The sequence below is a fragment of the Pituophis catenifer genome, unplaced genomic scaffold, assembly GCF_029215685.1.
Source record: "Pituophis catenifer annectens isolate HBS135680 unplaced genomic scaffold, rPitCat1.0.hap2 SCAF_2, whole genome shotgun sequence".
NCBI classification, from domain to species: Eukaryota; Metazoa; Chordata; class Lepidosauria; order Squamata; family Colubridae; genus Pituophis; species Pituophis catenifer.
This window is the reverse complement of record NW_027256882.1, coordinates 75,333,107-75,355,437: the sequence shown is the minus strand read 5'-3', so window position 1 is coordinate 75,355,437 and position 22,331 is coordinate 75,333,107. Positions and strand designations below refer to the sequence as shown.

Below are 22,331 nucleotides of genomic sequence, written 5' to 3'. Positions count from 1 at the left end.
ATTTTGAATGGCAAATTGACAAAATTTATTGTGTCAATTCATGGGTGGCCAGACAGAAACATCTACCAAGAGACATTGTAGTTTATTTTACAACAAGGAGATTACGCAATGAAATCCTACAAGTCACTTTTAAAAATAAACTTCAAGTGCAGGGGCAGGAGGTTTTAACACTGAAAGAAATTCCCCCCAAAATGTTGAGAGCCAGAAAGGATTATGCCTTTCTGGTGGAAGAACTGAGATACCATCAGATACAGTATAGATGGGAAGTTCCAGCTGGTCTAGTGGTGAATTATTCAGGAGAAAGATACCGTCTCAATTCAGTGTGGAAGGCAAGAGATTTCTATACCAATGTATTAAAAGCTGGATGCCCTCAGCCCCAGGAAGCTAGAAGGAAGACGGAAATAGAGGGGGCAAGAAAGGGGGAGAAAGAAGAATTGTTGGCACAGGCCCAAAAGGCTGATTTGATTATTCAAGAAGAATTAATACAATTTTTGACTACTGTTCAAGCTTTGGAGATAGAAGAACCTAAGGATCAAAGACAGACTCGAGCAGCAGCCAAGCGTCAAGAAGAATTAAGAGTGCAGAAACTTCAAATGATTCAAGATACTACAAAAACAGAAGCAGTGGGAGGAGCAAGGCCAAAAAGTAAAATGCATGGAGATTTCCAGCAGATGCTCTGAGTGCTTCAGGGGGCCAAGAATGGCAACTAGATTTTGACCTGGAATGTTAATGGCCTAAATTCACCACAAAAGAGGAGAGAAATATTTCATTATTTGAAACAGTTTTAAAATGATGTAATTTGTTTACAAGAGACTCATATCAGAAGTAAAGATCAAAAATACTTAATAAATGCAAGGTTAGGTATACATTTTGTTGCATCTGCTCCTGAGAAGAAGAATGGTATAGTTATATATCTAAAAATGACTTAATTGCCAAATTAATTGAAGCAGATGATCAAGGAAGATTTATAGCAATTGAACTTTTAATAAAAGGAGAAAAAATACTTTTAATTGGAGTCTACGCACCGAACCAACAACAGGAAAAATTTTATAAGCTTTTACATTCCAAGTTATTACAATGGGACTATAAATCATGTATTTTATTGGGTGATTGGAATGGAGTTTGGGACACTAAAAAAGATAAGAAGGGGCTCTTGCAGAACATTTCAATGCATGCCAGATTGTCAAAATCGTTTTTTGAAATGATGGAGGATATGGAACTGAGAGATATCTGGCGAGAGAGAAACCCCGAAGAGAAAGACTTTACCTTTTTTTCTGATAGACATCAATGTTTCTCAAGGATTTATTTTATATTGATTAAAATGATTTCTTTTCCAGAGTAAAGAAGACGAAGATTTGTTCAAGAGTTTTAAAGGATCATAGTCCATCTGGATGGAATTAGAGTATGGAAGGGGATCTAAGAGGTCTTGGAGGTTAAATGAAAATCTGTTTAGATATGAGGAAAATGTAAAAGAATGTAAAAAATTTATGAAATATTTTTTTATTATAAATATGCATAAGGGTACATCTATGGAAATGGTTTGGGATGCAAGCAAAGCATATATGAGAGGCATTTTGATATATTTGAATAATAAATATAGACACAAACAGGAAAAAAAAGGAAGGATTTAGAAGAGGAAATCAGAAAAAAAGAACAAGCTTTGATATTGAATCCAGCAGATAAGAAAATAAAAGAGGCAATTAATTTATTGCGAGGGCAATTTAATATGTTAATGGCAGATCAGGTCGCAACTAATTTGCAATATGCTAAACATAATATTTTTTGTAATGCTAATAAACCAGGGAGGTGGTTAGCATATTTGTTAAGAAAAAAACAAAAGTCACAGACCATAGAGAAAATAGAATATAAAGGTAAAGAGGTTTATCAGCAAAATATGATTAAAAAAGCATTTTTAGAATTTTATACGAGGTTGTATGCTGGTGATAAAATTCAAGGTACAGATATAGATAGATATCTACAGAAAGAGAATATTCCTACAATTACAAAAGGGAGGGTTTAAATCAACCAATAACCACTGAGGAGATTATGTTTGCAATTAAGCAGTTGAAAGTGGGTAAAGCTCCTGGGACGGATGGCTTGACAGCTGCTTATTATAAACATTTGCAGTTAGAAATGGTGGGACCGCTTAAAGAATTATTTACTAATATACAATCTGGAGGAGATGTACCCCCATCTTGGAGGACAGCTTATATTTCTTTGATTCCAAAGGAGGAGCAAGACCACACCCAGCCAAAAAACTATAGGTCCATATCACTCTTAAATACAGATTACAAGATTTTTGCTAAAATATTAGCAAATAGGTTAATGACAGTCATGCAACAAATGATTCATAATGATCAAACTGGTTTTATAAATGGTAGACAAATGAAGAGTAAAGTAAGGCAAGTTGTTAACCTATTGGAGTATTTGGGGAAGAACAACCAAATCCCTGCGGTGCTGATATTTCTTGATGCAGAGAAAGCATTTGATCGATTGAATTGGCAATTTTTATTGAAAATAATAGAAAAGATGCAGTTTGGGGAACATTTCACAAAATCTATTAAGGCAATATATCAGAAACAAACAGCGCAAATAATAATTAATGGTAGTTTAACAGATACTTTTAATATAGAAAAAGGAACAAGACAAGGATGCCCTTTGTCTCCATTATTGTTTATTTTGACTTTGGAATTTTTGTTAAGTAAGATACGTGGGTCGGACAAAATAAGTGGAATTAAGATTAGGCAGTATGACTATAGATTACAAGCATTCGCAGACTATTTGGTTGTTACTTTAACCCAACCATTACAGTCGGTTGTAGGTCTAATGGATATAATTAATCAATATGGACAAGTATCTGGATTTAAAATAAATGCAGGGAAAACGAAGATAATAACTAAAAATATGACTATAAATCAAAAAGAAGAATTAGAAAGACTAACAGAATTTGAAATTGTAAAAAAAGTTAAGTATTTAGGGGTCTATATTATGACATCAAATGCAAAATTATTTAAGTATAATTATGATCTGTTGTGGCAAAAAATACAGAGAGAGATGGAAAATTGGAAAAAATTACAATTATCCTTGTTAGGAAGAATAGCAGCAGTAAAAATGAATGTTTTGCCTAAGTTTTTGTTTCTTTTTCAAATGGTACCAATACTTAAAAAAGATGAGAATTTGAAGATATGGCAGAAGGGTATTAATAATTTTATTTGGGCAGGGAAGAGACCGAGAATAAAACAAAAAATAATGCAGGATACACGTGAAAGAGGAGCTCTCAAAATGCCTAACTTAAGACTTTATTATGAGGCAGCTGTTCTATCAGCAATGAGTGATTGGATGAATTTAACAGAAGAAAGAATATTGAATATTGAGGGATATGATTTGGTTTATGGGTGGCATGCTTATTTATTATATGATAAGAAAGTGGACAAGACTTTTAAAAGTCATATATTAAGGAATGCTCTATTGCGTGTCTGGAAAAAGTACAAGTATAAACTAAACGAGAAGTTACCATTGTGGGTAATACCCAGACACGCGATAGAGAATATAAGTGTAGAGCAAAGGCAAGATGTGATTACATATAAAGAGCTTCTTAACAAGGAAAGAGGTATACTATAATTAAAATCTTTGAATCAACTAAGAGAAGAAAGGACAATTCGAACATGGTTTCAATATGTACTGTTGCAAGCTAGATGGAGAGAAGATCAGAAAATTGGTTTTCTGCAAAATGAGAAGTTGGTAAAACAGATTAGAGATCAAAATCAAATGCATATAGGACTTCCGGGTTGGCTCCGCAGCGCCATTGACGGTCTTTTCAGACCGCCGCCCCCGTGATTCCGTTGAGCCGTTCTGACAGCGTTAATCAGCTGTCAAACGGCTTGAAAATCTCCCCTTCGGGAAAAGAAGGGGAGGAGAGCAGGTGGGTGAGGGTAGAGCTCCCCGAAAACCCCTGGATTAATTCCAGGGGTTAGGAGGGTGAGAGCTCCCCGTTCAGCCCACTGAAGCTCCGGATCCGGGGGGGACTCTGTTTTTTTTTTACAGAGCTAGGCGTTGCGTCCAATTTCTGCTGTCAAACAGAAGATTAAATGATTTCAAAAAAGCAGGCGGAACAGAAGCAGGAGGACAAGCTTTTTGCAAGTATAACACTTAACTCCGGGGATACAATGTTTCTAATTGGATTTTCTGAGCTGGAAGTTAAGATGGCGTTTCTTTGTTGCGATTTTAAAAGGGAAAGTTAGAAAAAGTTTTTGCTAATAGACTCGTGCTCAGAGACTGGCTTTAAGTTGCTGGGATAGATTTTGAAGAGCTGTTTGGGAAAAGATTATTTATAAAGAAATTGCTGAAAGCTGCTCAAAAGGATGGCTCTGACTTTATGATTTTATGGTTGTGGGAAGAAAGAAAATTTCTTTAAAATAAAATGGCTTCTAAGAAAGGAGATCTTGAAAGTGCTGGATGTTATTTGGAGGTGTCAGAAACGAAACAGTTGTCTGATTTACAGAGTTGTAAGGATTTTGATGCAGAACTTACAGAATTTATAAAAGAAGCCATGAATAATCATACTGCAGCTATAAGTAACCAAATAGCAATTCTTAAAGGGATAACAACAGAAATGACTGAGGAAACCAAAACAACTACGGAGCATGATGACAACTCAGGAGATATTGCAGCAGAGAGGGTGGAAGAATTTTCTCAAGAATTTTCGAGCTTATTCTCTGCTCTTTTCGGAAAAATTGATAGAATCTTTCAAAATTATGACTTGGTTTGGAAAAAAGTAGTAAATGACCAGACTTTCGAAGTTTCAGAAGATGGAGACTTGTCAGTGGCATCTATACATTTAATAGAAAAGAAACAATTGAACTTTTTTTCACAAACTCTTGACAAACTTTGGTTTTACAGACGAAGGAATGAACTGATTTATATAAGCATGAAGAGGCGATTTGGGGGCTCTAAATCAGAGGAAACTTTCTTAAAAAGGGGACAATCTTTGCAGTTATATCAACCTCAAATTAAAATGAAAAACCTCCTCAAAATAGAAGTAGGAGGGATGCAGAAAGACTGGAAAAAATATAAAAAGAAAGCAAGAATGGAAGATTAACCTTTTCTTTTGGCTTTGTAGTTGTTCTACTCATGGTTAAAAATGATTATGTTGTAGGTATTATAATTACTGAGGGGGAAAAAGTATAAAGTTAAATATTGATTTTTAAATTTAGGTGTTATAACTACTGAGGGGGAAAAAGTATAAAGTTGAATATTGATTTTTAAATATGATGTATTAATGGTTGATTAATCTTTTTTGGTTTTCTAGTTAATGTACTAATGGTTAATTATAAAAATGTAGAAATTTAATTAGTGAATATGTAAGGTTTATTTTTTGTTATGAGATTTCAAAATATCTGAACTTTGAGAAAAGTAGGAGGGGGAAAAATGTTTTTAGGTTTGAATGTTTAATATTTGTTAATGGTTTTAAAATTCTTAGAGTTATTGGATTACATGTTACTTTGTGTCTATATAAAGGGAGGTTGATGAAATTGTAAAAGGGGAGTTAAGGGGTCTTGGGAGTTATTAAATCTTGCAGTTAGCTAGTTTATTTTACCGAATGTTTGGTGAAATCTATGCCCTGTTTTTGTTCTGGGAAGTCGGGGGTGGGGGGTGGTGAGGAGGGGTTGAAGATTGAGTTTACCAAATTGATTTTTTTTCTTTTTTTCTGATGATAGTTTGAATGATTGTTTATATTGTATACTTGTTTGATCAGAAAATAAAAACTTTTTTATTAAAAAAAAAATCAAATGCATATAAAAAGGTTGTATAATGCGTTGGTAGAAATAGATTCAGAAACGGAGTTAGTTAAGGACTATATGATAAAGTATTGAAGAACCAATAATGATGGAAACATGGGAAAAAATATGGGTTAGAAATGTGAAGTTCACGCAAGCCCAAAACTTAAGAGAGAATTTTTATAAAATGTTTTATAGATGGCATCTGGATCCTAAAAAGCTAGCCTGTATGTATCCAAGTGTGCAGCCTAAGTGTTGGAGATGGTGGGGGGGGGGAAATTGTTGTAATGATTGTTAAAACTTTTTAAATAAAAAAAAATGTGTTTGTACTTTGGAAATAGTTACTCCTAAAATCTAAGGTTCAATCTAATTCTACCTAGGTCTTCGTGATCACAGTACCACATTTGCTGAGGTGGGGTTGGCGTAGGATAGGGTTACCTCTATAGGGATACCTCATAGGGTTGGCATGGGATAAGCATGGGATAGGGTTACCTCTGTTTTATCCAGCATTTGGGTAATAAATACTGGGTAGAATAGAGGTAAGGTGGGCGTCTCGTGGGAGGACTTCTGCCAGAGATTTCAAAACATAGGATTTACCTTGATTTCATCAGCTGCCTGAATGATTATTTTTAAATTCAAGGTTGTATTATTGATTTTCCTGTATTTATTCTATGCCGTACTGCATTTGCTATAATTATCACAAATCAGTTTGATATTTTTAATTAAAAAATGAAATAAAATGCTATAAATAAAGGAAATTTATATGAAGCTTGAAGGTCAACATTGCTGCTGCTATCCAGGTCTCACAATGACTGGACTGGTTGCTTGTAATTCAATATATACGTAGCAGATTAGAAAACAAATACATATATAGATTGAAAAACTCTATAGAGAGTTAACAGAGAAGCAGATAAAATCTGTATAAAACATTTAGAATATGTGACAGTGTCAGTTGGATATATCTTCCTTAGTTCAGCCAAGCATGAATCAGGTCATACATGTAACCAAACTACTTTAAAATTCATTCTCGCTTACATATTTTTTATGAGAAAAAATATCAATACATTTATACACACTCAGATACAGTGTATCTTCTGTCCCAAAAACATCTCTGTGTGATAGTGGAATTCATCCCTACTGTGGCATATGGAGGATCCCAGACATATACATGACAGGATTTCTAGTTGAGGATGTGGGAAAGATGTGGGAAACATTTTTAAAAATGTTCCTTTCTCCAAACATCTTATGGAGCGGGCACAATAAAGGAGGGCAAAATCTGCCCTATGTGGATTGCTCAACGGTTGCTCATGGATTATTTCAATAAGCTTTATGTAAGTTATCTCTAAAAACAGTTTAGAAATTTCCTGAATGAAACTGCCAGTTTGTGTATTAGGTAAAGCATGTCAACATATTAAGGTGCAATAATGTTATAATCTGCATTTGCTGTTCATCCATTTTTGGAGACAGTTCGCAACGTAGTTCTGACTTTAAGCAAATATAAGCTCAGAGAGTTTAATGTTTGTTCCCCTGCCTGCCATTCAAAGGGGGCACTTAAAACATATTGCCAGAAGCAAAGCCTTGCCATCAAGGCATCAAAGCAGTCATGTCCACAAGAAGACTTGTACAGTTCCCTCAAAGTTTGTCCCTGGTCTGCATGTCAATGTTCATGTATGGACTGTACTTTCTCTGGGGTCACCAGTCAAGTGAAGTAGTTGGCATCCATGTCCGTATACAGACCGCCAAGATCAGTCTTTTGGGTAACTCTTTCAATTGCTGCTACTGTTGCTGCTTTAATACTTAAAGTAGAGGATTCTTTGGCCCAGCCAGTGCTTTACAAGGGTGTAGTGCTTATGGGCACAGAAATCCAGCCAAATCCTAGTCCTGACTCCTGACCTGTATTAAGAACCTATAGATCCTTCTCACTTACAAACCTTCCCTTTCCATCATCTACTGGGTGTGAAAGTAGGTGTCATGATAGCATCAAAATAATGGGACTATGTTTAAAAGTCGGAATTCATTGTCTAATTTTATTCTGTATTTTAATATTTCTGCATTATAATGCTGTCATTTTAGCCGACGCTGGCGTCGATGGAACCGTTTCAGTCGAAGACGATGCAGAGCTGCTGTAAAATCTGTTTCTTTTTATTGGTTAGTCATTGTCCTGGTCTTCCTAAACACATTAACTATCTCATCTGAGCATTATAATCAGCCTGACTGGCTAACAGAAATACAAGGTAAAACGAAAATACTTTTCTTGTTTTTTATTATAATAAATGAAAAACACTTTCACTTTCCTTTTTTCTATATCTTAGTCTATGTTGTTCAATGTTATGGTAAATACCAGTGAGGTGACATGAGCCAATGGTGTGTAGTGGGTGAGTTGCTGGGATGGGAACTGGGAGACTGTAAGTTCTAGTCCTCCCTTAGACATGAAAACTATTTGGGTAACCTTGGGCCAGAAACTCTCTCAGCCTAACAGTTGGTTGTTGTGGGAAAATAGGGGATGAGAGAACTATATACTTAATCATGAGTTGTAAAAAAATATATGATATAAATCTAATAATAAAAGAAAAAAAGGCTTTGGAAGACTATCTGAAAGACAGTGAAGAAGATGCACTGAAACTAGTACATCATGAAGGCTTACTGAATTCCAGAGAGACCAAATTTGACTATGAGAAAGACCAAATAAAGAGCAGAAAATAAAGTATTACAGTACATGGCCAATACATATAAAAATTACTAGAAAAAGCAGATAACTACAAGACCTGGCAATGGCTAAGAGCAGCAAAGTAGAAGAAAGAGAAGTGCTAATTGTGGTTGATTAAGACCAAGCTTAAGAACAAATGCATACAAAACCAGAACTGAGAAGATAGCAAATGCTATCTCTGCAAAGAAGCTGAAGAAACAGTGGCCCACCTAGTTAGCTGCTGCAAGAAGATCACAGATCACACAGATTTATTACAAACAACAGCATGACAAGGTAACAACAATAGATTATTGGAACATCTGCAAGAAAGAACTGATGGGATCACAAAATAAACAAAGTAATAGAAAATAGAGAAGCTAAATTCCTCTGGGACTGTAGAATTCAAACAAACAAGCGTGTGTTACATAACATCCAAGATTTAACAACGGCAGCTTTACTTGAAACAGCATAATCCTGTGGCAATACTTTTTAACACCAACAAACAACAGCATGTGCTTATCTCATGTCCATGGGAAGGACTTGATAGGCCAAACCCAGTGTAAACATCTGATTGACTATGCAATGAACCAAGATAATAATTGGACAAAAATGCGAAATCAAGTCTCAACATCTGGTTGACTGAGCAATCAACAACAATATTAAATAAACATGTGTTACTAATGTAGTAATGAAGAGATCTGCATCATTTTGTAGTGGGGAGCCAAAATGCTAGAGATAACAGGAAGTATTCTTTTTATTAATAATTTGTATTAAGCCTGTTTTCTTCTTAAAATCCTAAGAAATTAGACCATAGCAATTCTGGGTTTTTTGTTTGTTTGTTTGTTTGTTTGTTTGTTTGTTCCAACATCATCATTTTGGAAGTCTTTTTGGGTTGGGGACAGGAGGGCTTACAAAAACCTACATATAGGTTGTAGATTGTCCACCTCCATAGCTGAACTTAGTCAAATTCCACTGAACTTTTATTGTAGATTAATATCAATTTAATCATAGTCTAATGCACAAGTAAGCAAACTTTTCTTCCATAAAGGGAAAAAATTGTGCCCTATCTCTGCCTCTATGGCCATGGCAGGCCGACTGCAGGCCAAAGAGTGCAATGGCCATTGGACAATGTTGGTGTGCTAGCAAGGAGACTACTGATAGGCTGTTGCTGCCATCCAGGATGCCCCTGCCACAATGATATCTTTGACTAGGAGCTCTGCTGAGCCTTGGGTCTGGCAGAGAATGGGCAATCTCCTACTCTTCCCATTCTTAATTTGTACAAAAGCAGGCAGTCTGGCAGATTTGGATCAAAAGCTGTTGTTTGGTGACTACTGGTCTAGTGGTCTAGTCTAGTCAAGTAGTCTGGTGGTTGACATTCGTTATGAGTGCCAAAAAGATTTCTTTGGTCTAGTACAGTTTTTTTTTTACTAAGTCAGAGTTGTACCAGGGGAAATACTTTCATGGGCCAGATTCTGGTTTACAAGGAGCAGTTCCAGTTAACTTGTAGAGCTCTTCTTTATGAACCATCCTGATCAGTTCTGTCCTTTGGCTCTATTTAGATGGTTGTTGCCCAAGTAGACTGTAACTATAGGAACTGTACATATTGATGTCAAATCTTTGGTTGTTAAAATCATGTCCATATTGAAAGTTAATATTCAATACATTGTAAGAAGAAAATGTAACTATACAATATAATGGTCTAAATGCCTGTATTATTATTTCATGTATTGGTTATTCATCTTAATTTGGGTTTTTGGGATAAAGAGGGAGAAACAGAAAAAATTAATTGCCCATATTAGATATAAGACATGAAACTGAACCTGAAATTCATTAATCGATTTAATTTCTTGAATATTTTCCCCCCAGATATTGCAAACAAAGTCCTTCTGGCTTTATTCACCTGCGAAATGTTAGTAAAAATGTACAGTCTTGGGCTGCAGTCTTATTTTGTGTCCCTTTTTAATCGTTTTGACTGCTTTGTGGTCTGTGGCGGCATTGTTGAAACCATCCTGGTAGAGCTGCAAATTATGTCCCCTCTTGGAATTTCAGTTTTCCGCTGTGTCCGTCTCCTCCGTATTTTTAAAGTCACCAGGTAAGAGAAACTTATTCTTACTTTTCTTGGTGCTGAGTTTTACTGACCCTTGTATGACCCGCTGCTCTTTTGTAATATTTCATCATGCACTGTTCTTTTACGGTTTTTTTTTCTGTTAACACACACATTTTAATTTGTAGGCACTGGACATCCCTGAGCAACTTGGTAGCATCCTTGTTAAACTCAATGAAGTCCATTGCTTCACTGTTGCTTCTGCTTTTCCTCTTCATCATAATCTTCTCATTGCTTGGAATGCAGCTGTTTGGAGGCAAATTTAATTTTGATGAAACTCAAACAAAACGGAGCACCTTCGATAATTTCCCACAAGCCCTTTTAACTGTATTCCAGGTAACTTTATTCACCCACTATAAAACATTTTTTTTAAATCTGTGAACAACAACACTGTCTAAGTAATCCTGTCTCCTAAAATAAAAATAAAAGTCACTTATCACAACGATAATTCCTTCTGTTTATGTTAAATAGCATTTTGCCCATTAAAAGTCAATCTTTGGTAATTTTTGCATCATTTTGTACCATTTGTTCATATCACGTATTCAATCTCTCTATGCAGCATAGCTTTTATGTTAACATCATTAATATTAAGTTGTCTTTGTTCATCCAAATACAGCTAACAAAACAGTTATTAATTGCAAAATTCTTCTGTAATGGTTAATTGCTTTTTACAATTGTTTATATTGTGTACATTTTAAGTCTGTACCTTGGTAAGTTACTCCTATTTATGATCCAGAGCTTTAGCTTAAACATTCTTTTTTTTTCATACGAAAAAAGGTTGCTTAATTTCTTTGCTAAAATCTAGGCCTGTCCATTTTTGCCTACAATGTTCCACAAGCATAAGTCCACTCACTTCTTGTTTTCTCCCCTAAATTCATATATGTATATTAGTATCTTCACTGACAACCTGTTTAGTATGATAGATAAGGAACTGGACCTGGTTTGAGGAGTTTCAGACCTTATTTGATCCCAAAGTTCATTAGATGACTTCAGGCCAGTAATTCTTAGCCTAACCCTTCAAAAGATTGTCACCACATAGATAAAATCAGTGGAAAACCCCATGCTTATTACTTCAGCTTCCACAGACAAAACAAACCATAACAGGAAAAAATGCTATGAATTATTGGAGAAAACAAGTAAAAGTTATCATACTGAATCTAAACTGAATATTTGAAAACAATATTGTGTTAATTTTCCTAACCAATCTTGAAGGACCAATGCTTTAGAATTCAGGATTGTGAGCTCTTTTTTAAGGCTACTTATTACAATAGAAATATTGTATAAAGGTTCCTAATATGCTCAGTTTAATCAGCACCTTCACAGTTTTATTTAAGGGACTCAGTTATAATGGCAATGGGTGCACTGTTGGGAGACCTGAAAGAACAATTTAGGACTGGAAAATCTACCTAGATGGTTGCTATGAATTGAAAACAATTTGATAGCACATAACCAAATTTAATGTGCCATTATTTTAATCCAATTTAAAAATTAGCTTTCTTGCCAAGGGCAATTGCTTTGGGACGTAATGATAACCGAGATGCTCACATTTCAGCTCTTCACAATGAAAGGATTAGAAACCTCATCATTATATTTAGCCAGATATATAATTGTTAGTCTTGTTAGTCTGTTAGTCACTGGAGCAAGTCACACTTTAATTTAATTAGATGACTTACTTAAAGAAACCATACTGTAGTTAAAATCAGCCACAATTTAGGATTCAACTTGACTTTTGCAACTCGGTGCTGCACTATGAAAAGTTTTAAAAGTAATGACCAACATTTGAATTGGTCACAGACGCCTAAGGGTACTATTCTATACAGGACTGTAGGATAGCCTCCTCAGCAATCCTGCTTCAGCATTTATATTAGTTTGTCTAATTGTCTTCAAAAGCAGATCCATGTAGAGCACATTATACTAATCTAATCAGATGGTGATGAGAGTGTAAATATTGCCAAAGCATTCTGGTCAAGGTTATATCACAATCGGCATACCAGCCAGAGCTATTCAAAGCCCCCCTTTTATAAATCTGCTTTCTTCCATGCAACACACATAGCATTCCCTCCATCATTTTTACCACAGTAACTCTATGGGGAGGGTACACTGAGACTGGGACTGACCCAAAAGGATCTTCTAAACTTCATAGTAGAGAATGTAGTTGCACGTAGGTTTTCCTGGTCCTTGTTTATTTAATCCATCACACTATGTCTCTTAGCCCAGGTTGATTTTGAGTGATCTTGAGTGATCTTACACAAAGACAATGACAAAATATTTCAGGATTTCAAAATCTCACAAATAACTTTTTTTAAAAATGAGGAAAGGTAATTTGGGAATTTTTCTTGAGGTTCTGACTGTAGCCAGATCCTGTGGAATATCCTGGCTTAATAGCTTTAGTATTATGGAACAATTATTAGTAAAATAAACCCAACTTCCAGACTTGCTGTAAAAACTGCTGAGATAATTTATGCAGGGAGTTTTAAAGGCTTAAGATTTGTTACGTTGGTTTTCTATTTTAGGTTGGATTTATTTTGGATCAATTTCTATAATTATCTACTTTGCTATTTCAAAATGTAGATTTAGGAATTATGTGAATTGAAGTTCTCCATGTCTGAAGGGCAGCAGACTTGGAAAAGACTGCATTAAATAAATGTCAGAAATGTTAGGTTGATATGTCCCATTTGTACAAGCAAGTGAATATATATATATATATAGATAGATAGATAGATAGATAGATAGATAGATAGATAGATAGATAGATATAGATATAGATATAGATATAGATATAGATATAGATATAGATATAGATATATATCTGTTGGAATTCATTATGATAGGAAATACAGTGTCATAGAAATAGTCCCAAATGTCCATACTTCTTTAAAAAAAATGTTTTTTTCCATGAAGCTATGCCCAAAAAATTTAATTAAGTATATATGTAAGAATATTTAGCAATCTTGGAGTTACAGTGTCTAACTCCAATTTAACATTTTTTCTTCCCCATAAACTCAGTGGGATGTTCATCTGCTGCTATCAATATTAATCTGAGATAAACCATTTGAAATATTTACCTCCATTAACAAAGTTATTTTTCTTGGAGTATTCCAGGGTATTTAATGGTATTCAAACAAAAGTATGCCTTAGTTTGCAGAAGAATGAAATAATGCATTCAGAAATAAAGAGTGTCATCAATCTTATAAAATAAAATGCAATTATATAAAGGTTTTGCTGATTTGTTTTCCTCTGATGCGAAAGGAGCTATTAATTTTTTTTTTAATGATATGTCCTAATTCACTAATTCATTTTTTAGATTCTAACAGGTGAAGATTGGAATGCTGTTATGTATGATGGCATTATGGCATATGGAGGCCCATCTTCATCAGGAATGGTAGTCTGTATTTACTTCATCATCCTCTTCATATGTGGTAACTGTATCCTTTCGTTTTAAAAACTGCATCCATCCTCCCAAGTCATGGAAGGGACATTGAAAGGGCATGAATGTCATTCTGTCTGTCTGTCTGTCTGTCTGTCTATCTTCCATGTTCTAATTTCAGATAAGTCTCATTATTCTAACTTCTCAAATGAATATGTGAAGAAGACTACATTCTTGTCTTCCTATCAGTCATTTATAATTAAGCACTGGTTAAAGTTCTTAAAGGTTTAGAAGCAGGAGCATGGGAATTTTTTAAAAAGGCTATATTCCAAATGGCTCAATAACACTTTTTCTCTTACGATCAGTGGTGGGTTCTTCCCGGTTCGACCTGGTTCTCCCGAGCCGGTAGCGGTGACGATATGACATCACCGAACCGGTTCTGCCTCCCAACCCCCAACCCCCCACATTATTCTTACCTTTTATTTGGCCCCACCCCCGATCTATAGCTGCCTCCTGAGTCCCAGCTGATGGCTAGAGGGAAAAAAACTGTTTAAACTCTTGCCGCGGAGCTTCAAAGGGCCGCCCTACAGCTGATCAGTGTTAAAAGAAAACAAATGAGTAGACCAGTGCCTGCAAAAATAGATGAGTAGATCAGTGCCTGCAAAAAATAAATGGGTAGACCAGTGCCTGCAAAAATACATGAGTAGATCAGTGCCTGCAAAAAATAAATGGGTAGACCGGTACAGCTCTTGCAAGCAGTTAAAAGCCTGGTAGACCAGTACCTCTGTTAAATCCTAAATAATTGTCACATGACCATCAAGCCACGCCCACAAAATAAGCCATGCCCACAGAACCAGTAGTAAAAAATTTTAGAACCCACCCCTGCTTACAATACATAGTATTGTATTTCCCTTCTTATGAATTGTAGATCCAGGAACAAGAAACATGCTACAGCCTATAGCGCCCAAGCATGCCTAATCCTGATTGTGCTCCTTCTGCTATTCACATTTTATAGTTTTTTCCCCCCTGAAACATGAAAAAAGCAAATGAATATTGCGGTTTTGGCTATATAGTGGCCATAGGTTAGGCTTAAGTAAGTTCAATATGTTATTGAGAGAGAGAGAGGGAGAAACTTAAAACTCTCTCTCATGGGCCAGTGGACAGAAAGGAAAGGAACCCTTATATCCACATTTTTCTTAATAAAGGAAAAGTCACTCACCATCAGCTGAGATCATCACATATGCTTTGGATTTTGAGCTTATCAGAAATGAGAGAAAAATCACGTTTTTTTCCCTTTTGTTCCTAAAGTATAGGCTGTTACCCACAGTGTTGCTTTGCACACAGTAATGGTACTCATTTTAGTGGCATGCAACTGAGAGGAAGTGGAATTCAATAGTTCCACCTGTACTGGACTTGCAACAATAGAGGAATTATTGTTTTCCTGTAAATCACTCAGTTATTACAGTGGTTGTTCTCCTTTATTCTTCTGCCAGCGCAGTTAAAACCATGAGCTTTATATTCTTGTCTAGGTAAAATCATGTTCTAGTATTATTGCAATTAGTCCACTGAGCCATATGTTGGCAAGTAATCAGATAGATAAGCCTCTGTAGTAAATTACTATCATTTGTTCAAGCAACTAATAAATATACAACTTAAAATAATTTTAAAAACAGTAATACGAATTAAGATGAAATACTACTGAAACTGGTAGCGAACTTCAAAGCACAAAGCACATGCCTGTCTCTACTGCTCCCATTTCTTCCCAAAAAAGCTTATGATCCCAAGCTTGCCCTGCCCAGCACTCATCTGTGGGAGTAAGGTCTGATTTTCAATCCAGTGCTCTCAGCAAGATCCTTTTAGATCCTACTGACTACTGTTAAATTAATCTCCATGGGTGTTCTGCTCAGCCTATTCAGAGCTCAAATTTGGAAGGCTACAAATTCAGCCCAAAACAGCATATTTCCAATAGTTTGCAACCAACTAAAAACCATCTACTGATAGACCCATCCAGATGATAAGTAAAAGTCAGCACCATGATAGAAAAAAAATGTAAAACAAATGTAAAAGTTTCAAAACAAATCTATGAAGGTGGAGTAAATAGATTAAGAGTACAGGAAATGCAAGAAACTGCAAGATATTTGGATCAGTGGTGGGTTTCAAAATTTTTTACTACCGGTTCTGTGGGTGTGGCTTGGTGGGCGTGGCATTGCTTGGTGGGCGTGGCTTGGTGGGCGTGGCAGAAGAAGGATACTGTAAAAATCTCCATTCCCACCCGACTCCAGGGAGAGGTTACTGCAAAATCCCCATTTCCTCCCGATCAGCTGGTACTTGGGAGGCAGAGAACAGATGGGGGCGGGGCCAGTCAGAATTTTTACTACCAGTTCTCTGAACTACTCAAAATTTCCGCTACCGGTTCTCCAGAACTGGTCAGTACCTGCTGAAACCCACCTCTGATTTGGATGCAGTTGATGACATCATTCAAAGTAGAAGATGAAAAGGTTGAAGAACAAAAGACACTGTGAGTGGTATTTGTGAATTTGAGGGGATGTTTCCATGTCAGAGAAGAAAAGCTACTGGGGGAAAAAATGAGTTTATGAGAACAACAAATTGGCATGAAAATCAGCAACTGTTTTTTGAATTTTGTAGAGTTTTATATTCATACTTCTATAAATAAAAATAAAACGGAAATGTCCTTTTATTCTGGTTTGTGCAAGGAACCTCCAAGTCAAATTGTAAAATAGCTGTCACATTTGAATAGTTACTGTTGAATAACCAACTAACAGGAGAACTTGCATTGATTGTTTAGTATCCTTAAAATGATTTCAATTAGATATCCTGTTAAATGTCTTCTTGGCTATTGCGGTTGATAACCTGGCAGATGCTGAAAGTCTGAACACAGCTCAGAAAGAAGAAGCTGAAGAAAAGGAGAGAAAAAAGAGTGCCAGGTACAGACAAAATCACCCAAGATATGTACATTTTTGTAGTTTTCTTCATTTTCTCTTTTCATTCTTTTGAAAGAGAAAATTTGGATAGTATAAGTAAGAGTAGAAAACTGGTGCAAAGTACACTGTATATCCAAGGAATTTATTATTATGTTATTTGCAAAACATATAGGCATAGAAAGAATTCTTTCAAAGAATTTCTACCAAAATACATCCATATGTGCAAATCGTCAGGGTATGAATGGTTGTAAAAAATGAGGCACAAACTACAAATAATGTTGCTGCAATTACGTGTTCAGAAATTGCCTCATCTGTCCATGCATCCATTTACCCATCCATCTGGAAGAAGAATAGGATTTTAAAAACAAAAAGGGGAAGCTGCTGAACAATTTAAAATCAGAGTGGCCGTAGTCTGTTATGTAATTTGAATTTAGGGCCACCTCTCCCATCAAGAGTATTAGAGTATGGTCTAATGGTTAAGGCACCAGGCTAGAAAGTGGGAGTTGTAACCCTGCCTTAGCCATGAAAGTTGGTTGGTGACCTTGGGCCAGCCACTCTCTCTCAGCCCAACTCATCTCACAGGGTTGCTCTGGGGAAAATAGGAGGAAGAAGAAATATTAGATATGAGAGGTCCTTGGTGCTCTTTGAGCTTGGTTGCTTTCTTTCAGGCATTTCATTACCCAAACTAGATAACATAACCAGTGCTAGAGGTGCTAGCACCGATGATATTACCTAATACCTAAAACAACCAAGATCAGGGAACACCAAGGAACCCCCCCTCCCATTTCAATCCTGAGCTACAGATATTCTCCTTTGTTAGTATTAGATATGTTTGAGTGGTGCGGTGGCCTAGAGGTGGAGCTCTCACCTCATAATCAGGAGGCTGTGAGTTTGATCCTAGATAGAGGCAGATATTTCTCTCTCTGGACACGATGACAATATACCTGCTGAATATAACTCCGCATTGGTGACAGGAAGGGCATCCGGCCAGCAATCACTCAGCTCCATTCAGTTGCCTACCCCGCAAGGGATTATGGGATCATTAAAAGATAATGATTAATATTAGAGATGTTTGCCACCTTGAGTTGTTTACGAAAATAATAAAGATGTGATATAAATAAAATAAATACAGGGAGAAATGTAATCTTCTATGCATGACAATAAGGTCTGCATTTGCCTTCACTCTCTGTATCTTTTGGTGCACCATATTAATGGTATAAATGAATGAATGAATGAATGAATGAATGAATGAATGAATGAATGTTATCATGAACTGTAAAATACATAGTAAAATAGGAAGAGACATTATTTTATGTATTACAATATTTAAGTTATGAGTACATCTCTGAATGTTTTACTTCACACCCATCTAAGAAATAATAATGGTGAAACTAAATTGTGCAATATTATTTAACATAATGCAAAATAAAGTAAGGCTGATAAAATTTTATTCTGTCTCTATTTTGCTTCTGCTGTAAATATTATTTTTCCAGTTTCATTACAATCATTAATTGACAATGATTCTGGATCTTTTATAATTTTCCCCATGGTTTTGTTTTTATGGTCCTTGTAGAAAAGAGAGTTTGGATGCTAAAAAGGGGGACAAACCAGACGGTGAACCAAAGAAGTCCAAGGATACTAAGGTACTTAAGATCTGCTCTTCCTTGGGTAGAGGAAGGAGAAATACCTAGATCGGACATCCAAGAAATAGATATAGATGGAGGCTTAAGAGAGGAATGGGGGAGGCGAGTCAAAAAAAAAAAAAAGCATAGCAATTGAAGTATCAAAGCAGGCAAGAGACAATTGGTAGGTAATTTCCTTTTTTTCTCTTTCTTTATTGTTGTTTTTGACTTGCTTTTCCTTTTGCCCCTCTTTCTTTTAAAGCACAGCAATTAAAGTATAAGCAGGCAAGAGACGATGGATGGATGATTCCAGGGGTGAAATCTATTTATCTTCCCTACCGGTTTGGAAGTGTATGTGCTGCGTTCAATTTTGGACCCTCTGCATATGCGCAAAGCCTTCTGCGCATGCTCAGAGGGTAAAAAAAAAGGTTACTTCCTGGTTAAAACCAGGAAGTAATGATGTCCAGGGGCAGAGCCTTGTGCTGCCGCCGCTACCAGCTCTCCAAACCACCTGCCGCAGCTACCGGTTTGCCCAAACTGGTGCAAACTGGTAGCATTTCACCCCTGGATGATTCCTTTTCTTGGCTGTTGTTTTGAATTGTCTTTTCTTCCTTCCCCCTCTCTCTCTCTATTCTTTTTTCTTTCTCTCTTTTTGTAGACAGGTGACATGATTAGAAGTTAGACAGGAAAGAAAGAAAAAGCTTTTTAATATAGGGTGATATGATTAAAAGCTAGACTAAGTGATAGAAATAATGAGAATATCAATGTATCATATTTTCATTTGATAAAATGAAAGTAATAATGAGAAATAGGTGGAATTGAATAAATGATAAACTGTAACCTAATATATATGTGTGTTCTTATGGGAATTACATAAGTCGATTGAATGTAAGAATAATGTTTAATTTGATCAGTTTTGTTTGTATTGGAATGTATGGCACCCAGGTGCCACACTGCTCATGCATTGATTTGACATTTTTATAAAAAATAAAAAACTTGGGGGAAAAAAGATCTGTTCCTCCTTTATAAGGAAGCTCTTCAGCTCAGGAATACACAGATACCCATCTAATCCTAACAACCTTGTCCTCTGTATTGACTCATATTTATTGGATCTCCTTGTGATAAATGTAGAGGGTAGAATGGATATATATCGTAGCTGGCCCTGATTTCTTCTTAATGCATATTTAAATGAAGATTTGATTCCCATTTACATCCTGACTTTATAATAACAGGGGTCCTTGGTGGTCTCCGAGCTTTATAGTAATGGGCTGCCAGATGTTTGTAAGACTTCATCTGTCTCAACAATAATTAAGTGAAAGCGTTTGGTTTGGAAAAAAATTACCAACTGTTTGAGTTAATGATAGAGATATTAGATTATCTCTAGTATAGATTCTGCAAGACACTCTGGATTAATATTAATTTCATTCATTTATTTATTCAGCCAGAATTCTTGATTTAAAAAATTGTAACATTGGGCATTTCCAAATGAAAGAAACAAATGAAGAAGTGGCCTGAAATTAGCAAGCTGTACCAGTTTATGCTGCTACTTTCCTCTTTTTGAAATGTTTACTTTTCTGTTACTTGAGGTTACAATCAATGAATATGGAGAAGAAGAAGAAGACAAAGATCCGTATCCAGCTTGTGATATCCCAGGTATCAGCTCACTTTTGCACACTGGCAGAAAGACTTATTGTGTCAAATGTGCCATAACATGAAAAACTCCAATTTCATTAACATGGTTAAAAAAAAAGATTTGCATAAAATATATAATAGTGCCGAATTATAAGATTATATAATTTGAATTTTAAATCTAATGTGTGTATACACACACCGACATACACACATATAAATATTATCCTGAAGCTATGCATTTTCATTCTAAGAAATGCAAACAGTGTCCATTTGAATGGTGCAATTATTTCCCTCCATTATGGTCCCATACTATTCTCAAGAGTCCCCTGACTTTTAAAAAAGCCTTTTTTGGGGCTGGGGAAATGAAAAAAGGTCTGAAGATATTCTAGCACTAGTAATCCTTGGTTTACATAATCTTTATAACCAATCTAATATCTTCTGCATACCTTTAAATTGGATAAAATATATTCAGCCACGAACACCATCAAAGTTATTCCTGAAATAATTTCTTCTTCCCCAAAGCAAGACCCTTCTTCCTGTTGTATTCAGAAACAAAAGGCCAAATGGCTAAAATATATTTCTAGCTTTTTCTAGCCTTAATTAATGAAGAAAAATATAATATAAAGGTTAGAGTTGCAATGGAATCTGCAGAGGATTTACCAATAGTTAGAAGCCATTATATCACCTTTGTACAACTTAATGGTTTTACCAATGAATAGATTTCAAATTGTCATTCAGACCAACAAGATATTTAAATACATTACCATTCCTAAACTCCAAAGAGTGCTGATATTAGCATGTTTCAGTGCCTTCCCAACAGCTATTTTAAGGGCAAATATAAAAGTTCCCAATGAGCTAAGATCGTGCCCTTGTGGGAAAAGACCCACAAGGTGAAGTTCCCAATCAGTTCTGATTGATTTCAGGTTACAACTGCTCCTGTCAGACTAATATGACTCAATTTCCCCAAATGTGGAAAATTTCGCTGAAATTGTTTATACATTGTTTTCACGATTTTGATGATATAGGTGGAATTTTATGTTTGTTTTTCATCTTACTTGAAATAGAAATTGTTTGATTTCTTTCTTAATCTGTTGAATCCTGGTCAGTTACTCTAATAATGAAATAACTAATTTTAAACTCAGAACAAGGAAGGAGCAGGTCGTCGAAAAGCACTGCTGTCAGCCAGAAGCTATAGAGAAGCTATAGAGCTAATGTCACATTTTTTCAGCATGACAATGTAATTGTACTATATACTGTTGAGAAGTTCCAGAAATGTTCTTTCAATTAACATTTACATATATATTTATATTTAATGTTTAGATCTTGCTGACTATTTTGAACATGGAGTTTTCTCAGAATTATGTTTTAATTTACTTTGTAATAAATAAAGTTTCACTATAAAGTAGGTGAAGAGGAAGAAGAGGAGGAAGAAGAAGAGCCAGAAGTTCCTGCAGGTCCCCGACCCCGAAGAATATCTGAACTTAATATGAAGGAGAAGATGACACCAATTCCTGAAGGCAGCTCCTTCTTTATTTTCAGCACTACAAACCCGTAAATAACCTTTTAAAGCATATACCTTGAAACAATTTTTCCTCCAAATAAAATAATAGCACATAACAACTAAAGATTCTGCTGATTTATCTAGCACAAGATTGAACATATAATTAAATATTTTTTAACGTGGAATTTGTTTTTAAATTGAAGTCCTAGCAGGATTGTGAAACATTTGTGTTTTAAACATGCCAAACGAGGATGCTTTAAATGGAAATGTTGCAAATTGTGCTTTAATATTATCCAACATATAATAGCTTTACAATAGAAATCATGCAGTGTTCTATTACATTTATAGTTTTGCTGAATTATCAACACAGTTAATAAAGTAACCGATTTCCACATTAGTGATATTCAGATGAGCATTTTTTGCCTTTGTTTATAATTCAGAAATAATTAACCTGCCAGTCGTAACATAATATTCCATTTTCTTTTCTTGTTCTTCAGGATTCGAGTGGGTTGTCATAGATTAATCAATCACCATATTTTTACCAACCTCATTCTTGTCTTCATCATGCTCAGCAGTGCTTCCCTTGCAGCTGAAGACCCTATTCGCAGTCATTCTTTTCGTAATAATGTAAGAAAAAATAGATTTTACAATCAATCTGTATGTATGATCTTCTTAAATTGTGTCTTTCAAAGTGAACTAG

The 22,331-nt window shown here is 35.5% G+C and overlaps 1 protein-coding gene across 2 annotated transcripts in view; it reads left to right on the top strand.

Annotated features, from left to right (window-relative positions):
• Positions 1–22,331, top strand: part of CACNA1D (calcium voltage-gated channel subunit alpha1 D) — a 225,277-nt gene that overhangs the window by 131,104 nt on the left and 71,842 nt on the right. For both annotated transcript variants that reach the window (XM_070936968.1, XM_070936969.1), the window contains exons 11-19: positions 7,851–8,011; positions 10,330–10,555; positions 10,696–10,903; positions 13,872–13,992; positions 16,765–16,879; positions 18,450–18,519; positions 20,085–20,151; positions 21,534–21,681; positions 22,129–22,258. In XM_070936968.1, coding sequence (XP_070793069.1) covers positions 7,851–8,011; positions 10,330–10,555; positions 10,696–10,903; positions 13,872–13,992; positions 16,765–16,879; positions 18,450–18,519; positions 20,085–20,151; positions 21,534–21,681; positions 22,129–22,258 — 1,246 coding nt within the window. The remainder of the gene's footprint in view (positions 1–7,850; positions 8,012–10,329; positions 10,556–10,695; positions 10,904–13,871; positions 13,993–16,764; positions 16,880–18,449; positions 18,520–20,084; positions 20,152–21,533; positions 21,682–22,128; positions 22,259–22,331) is intronic.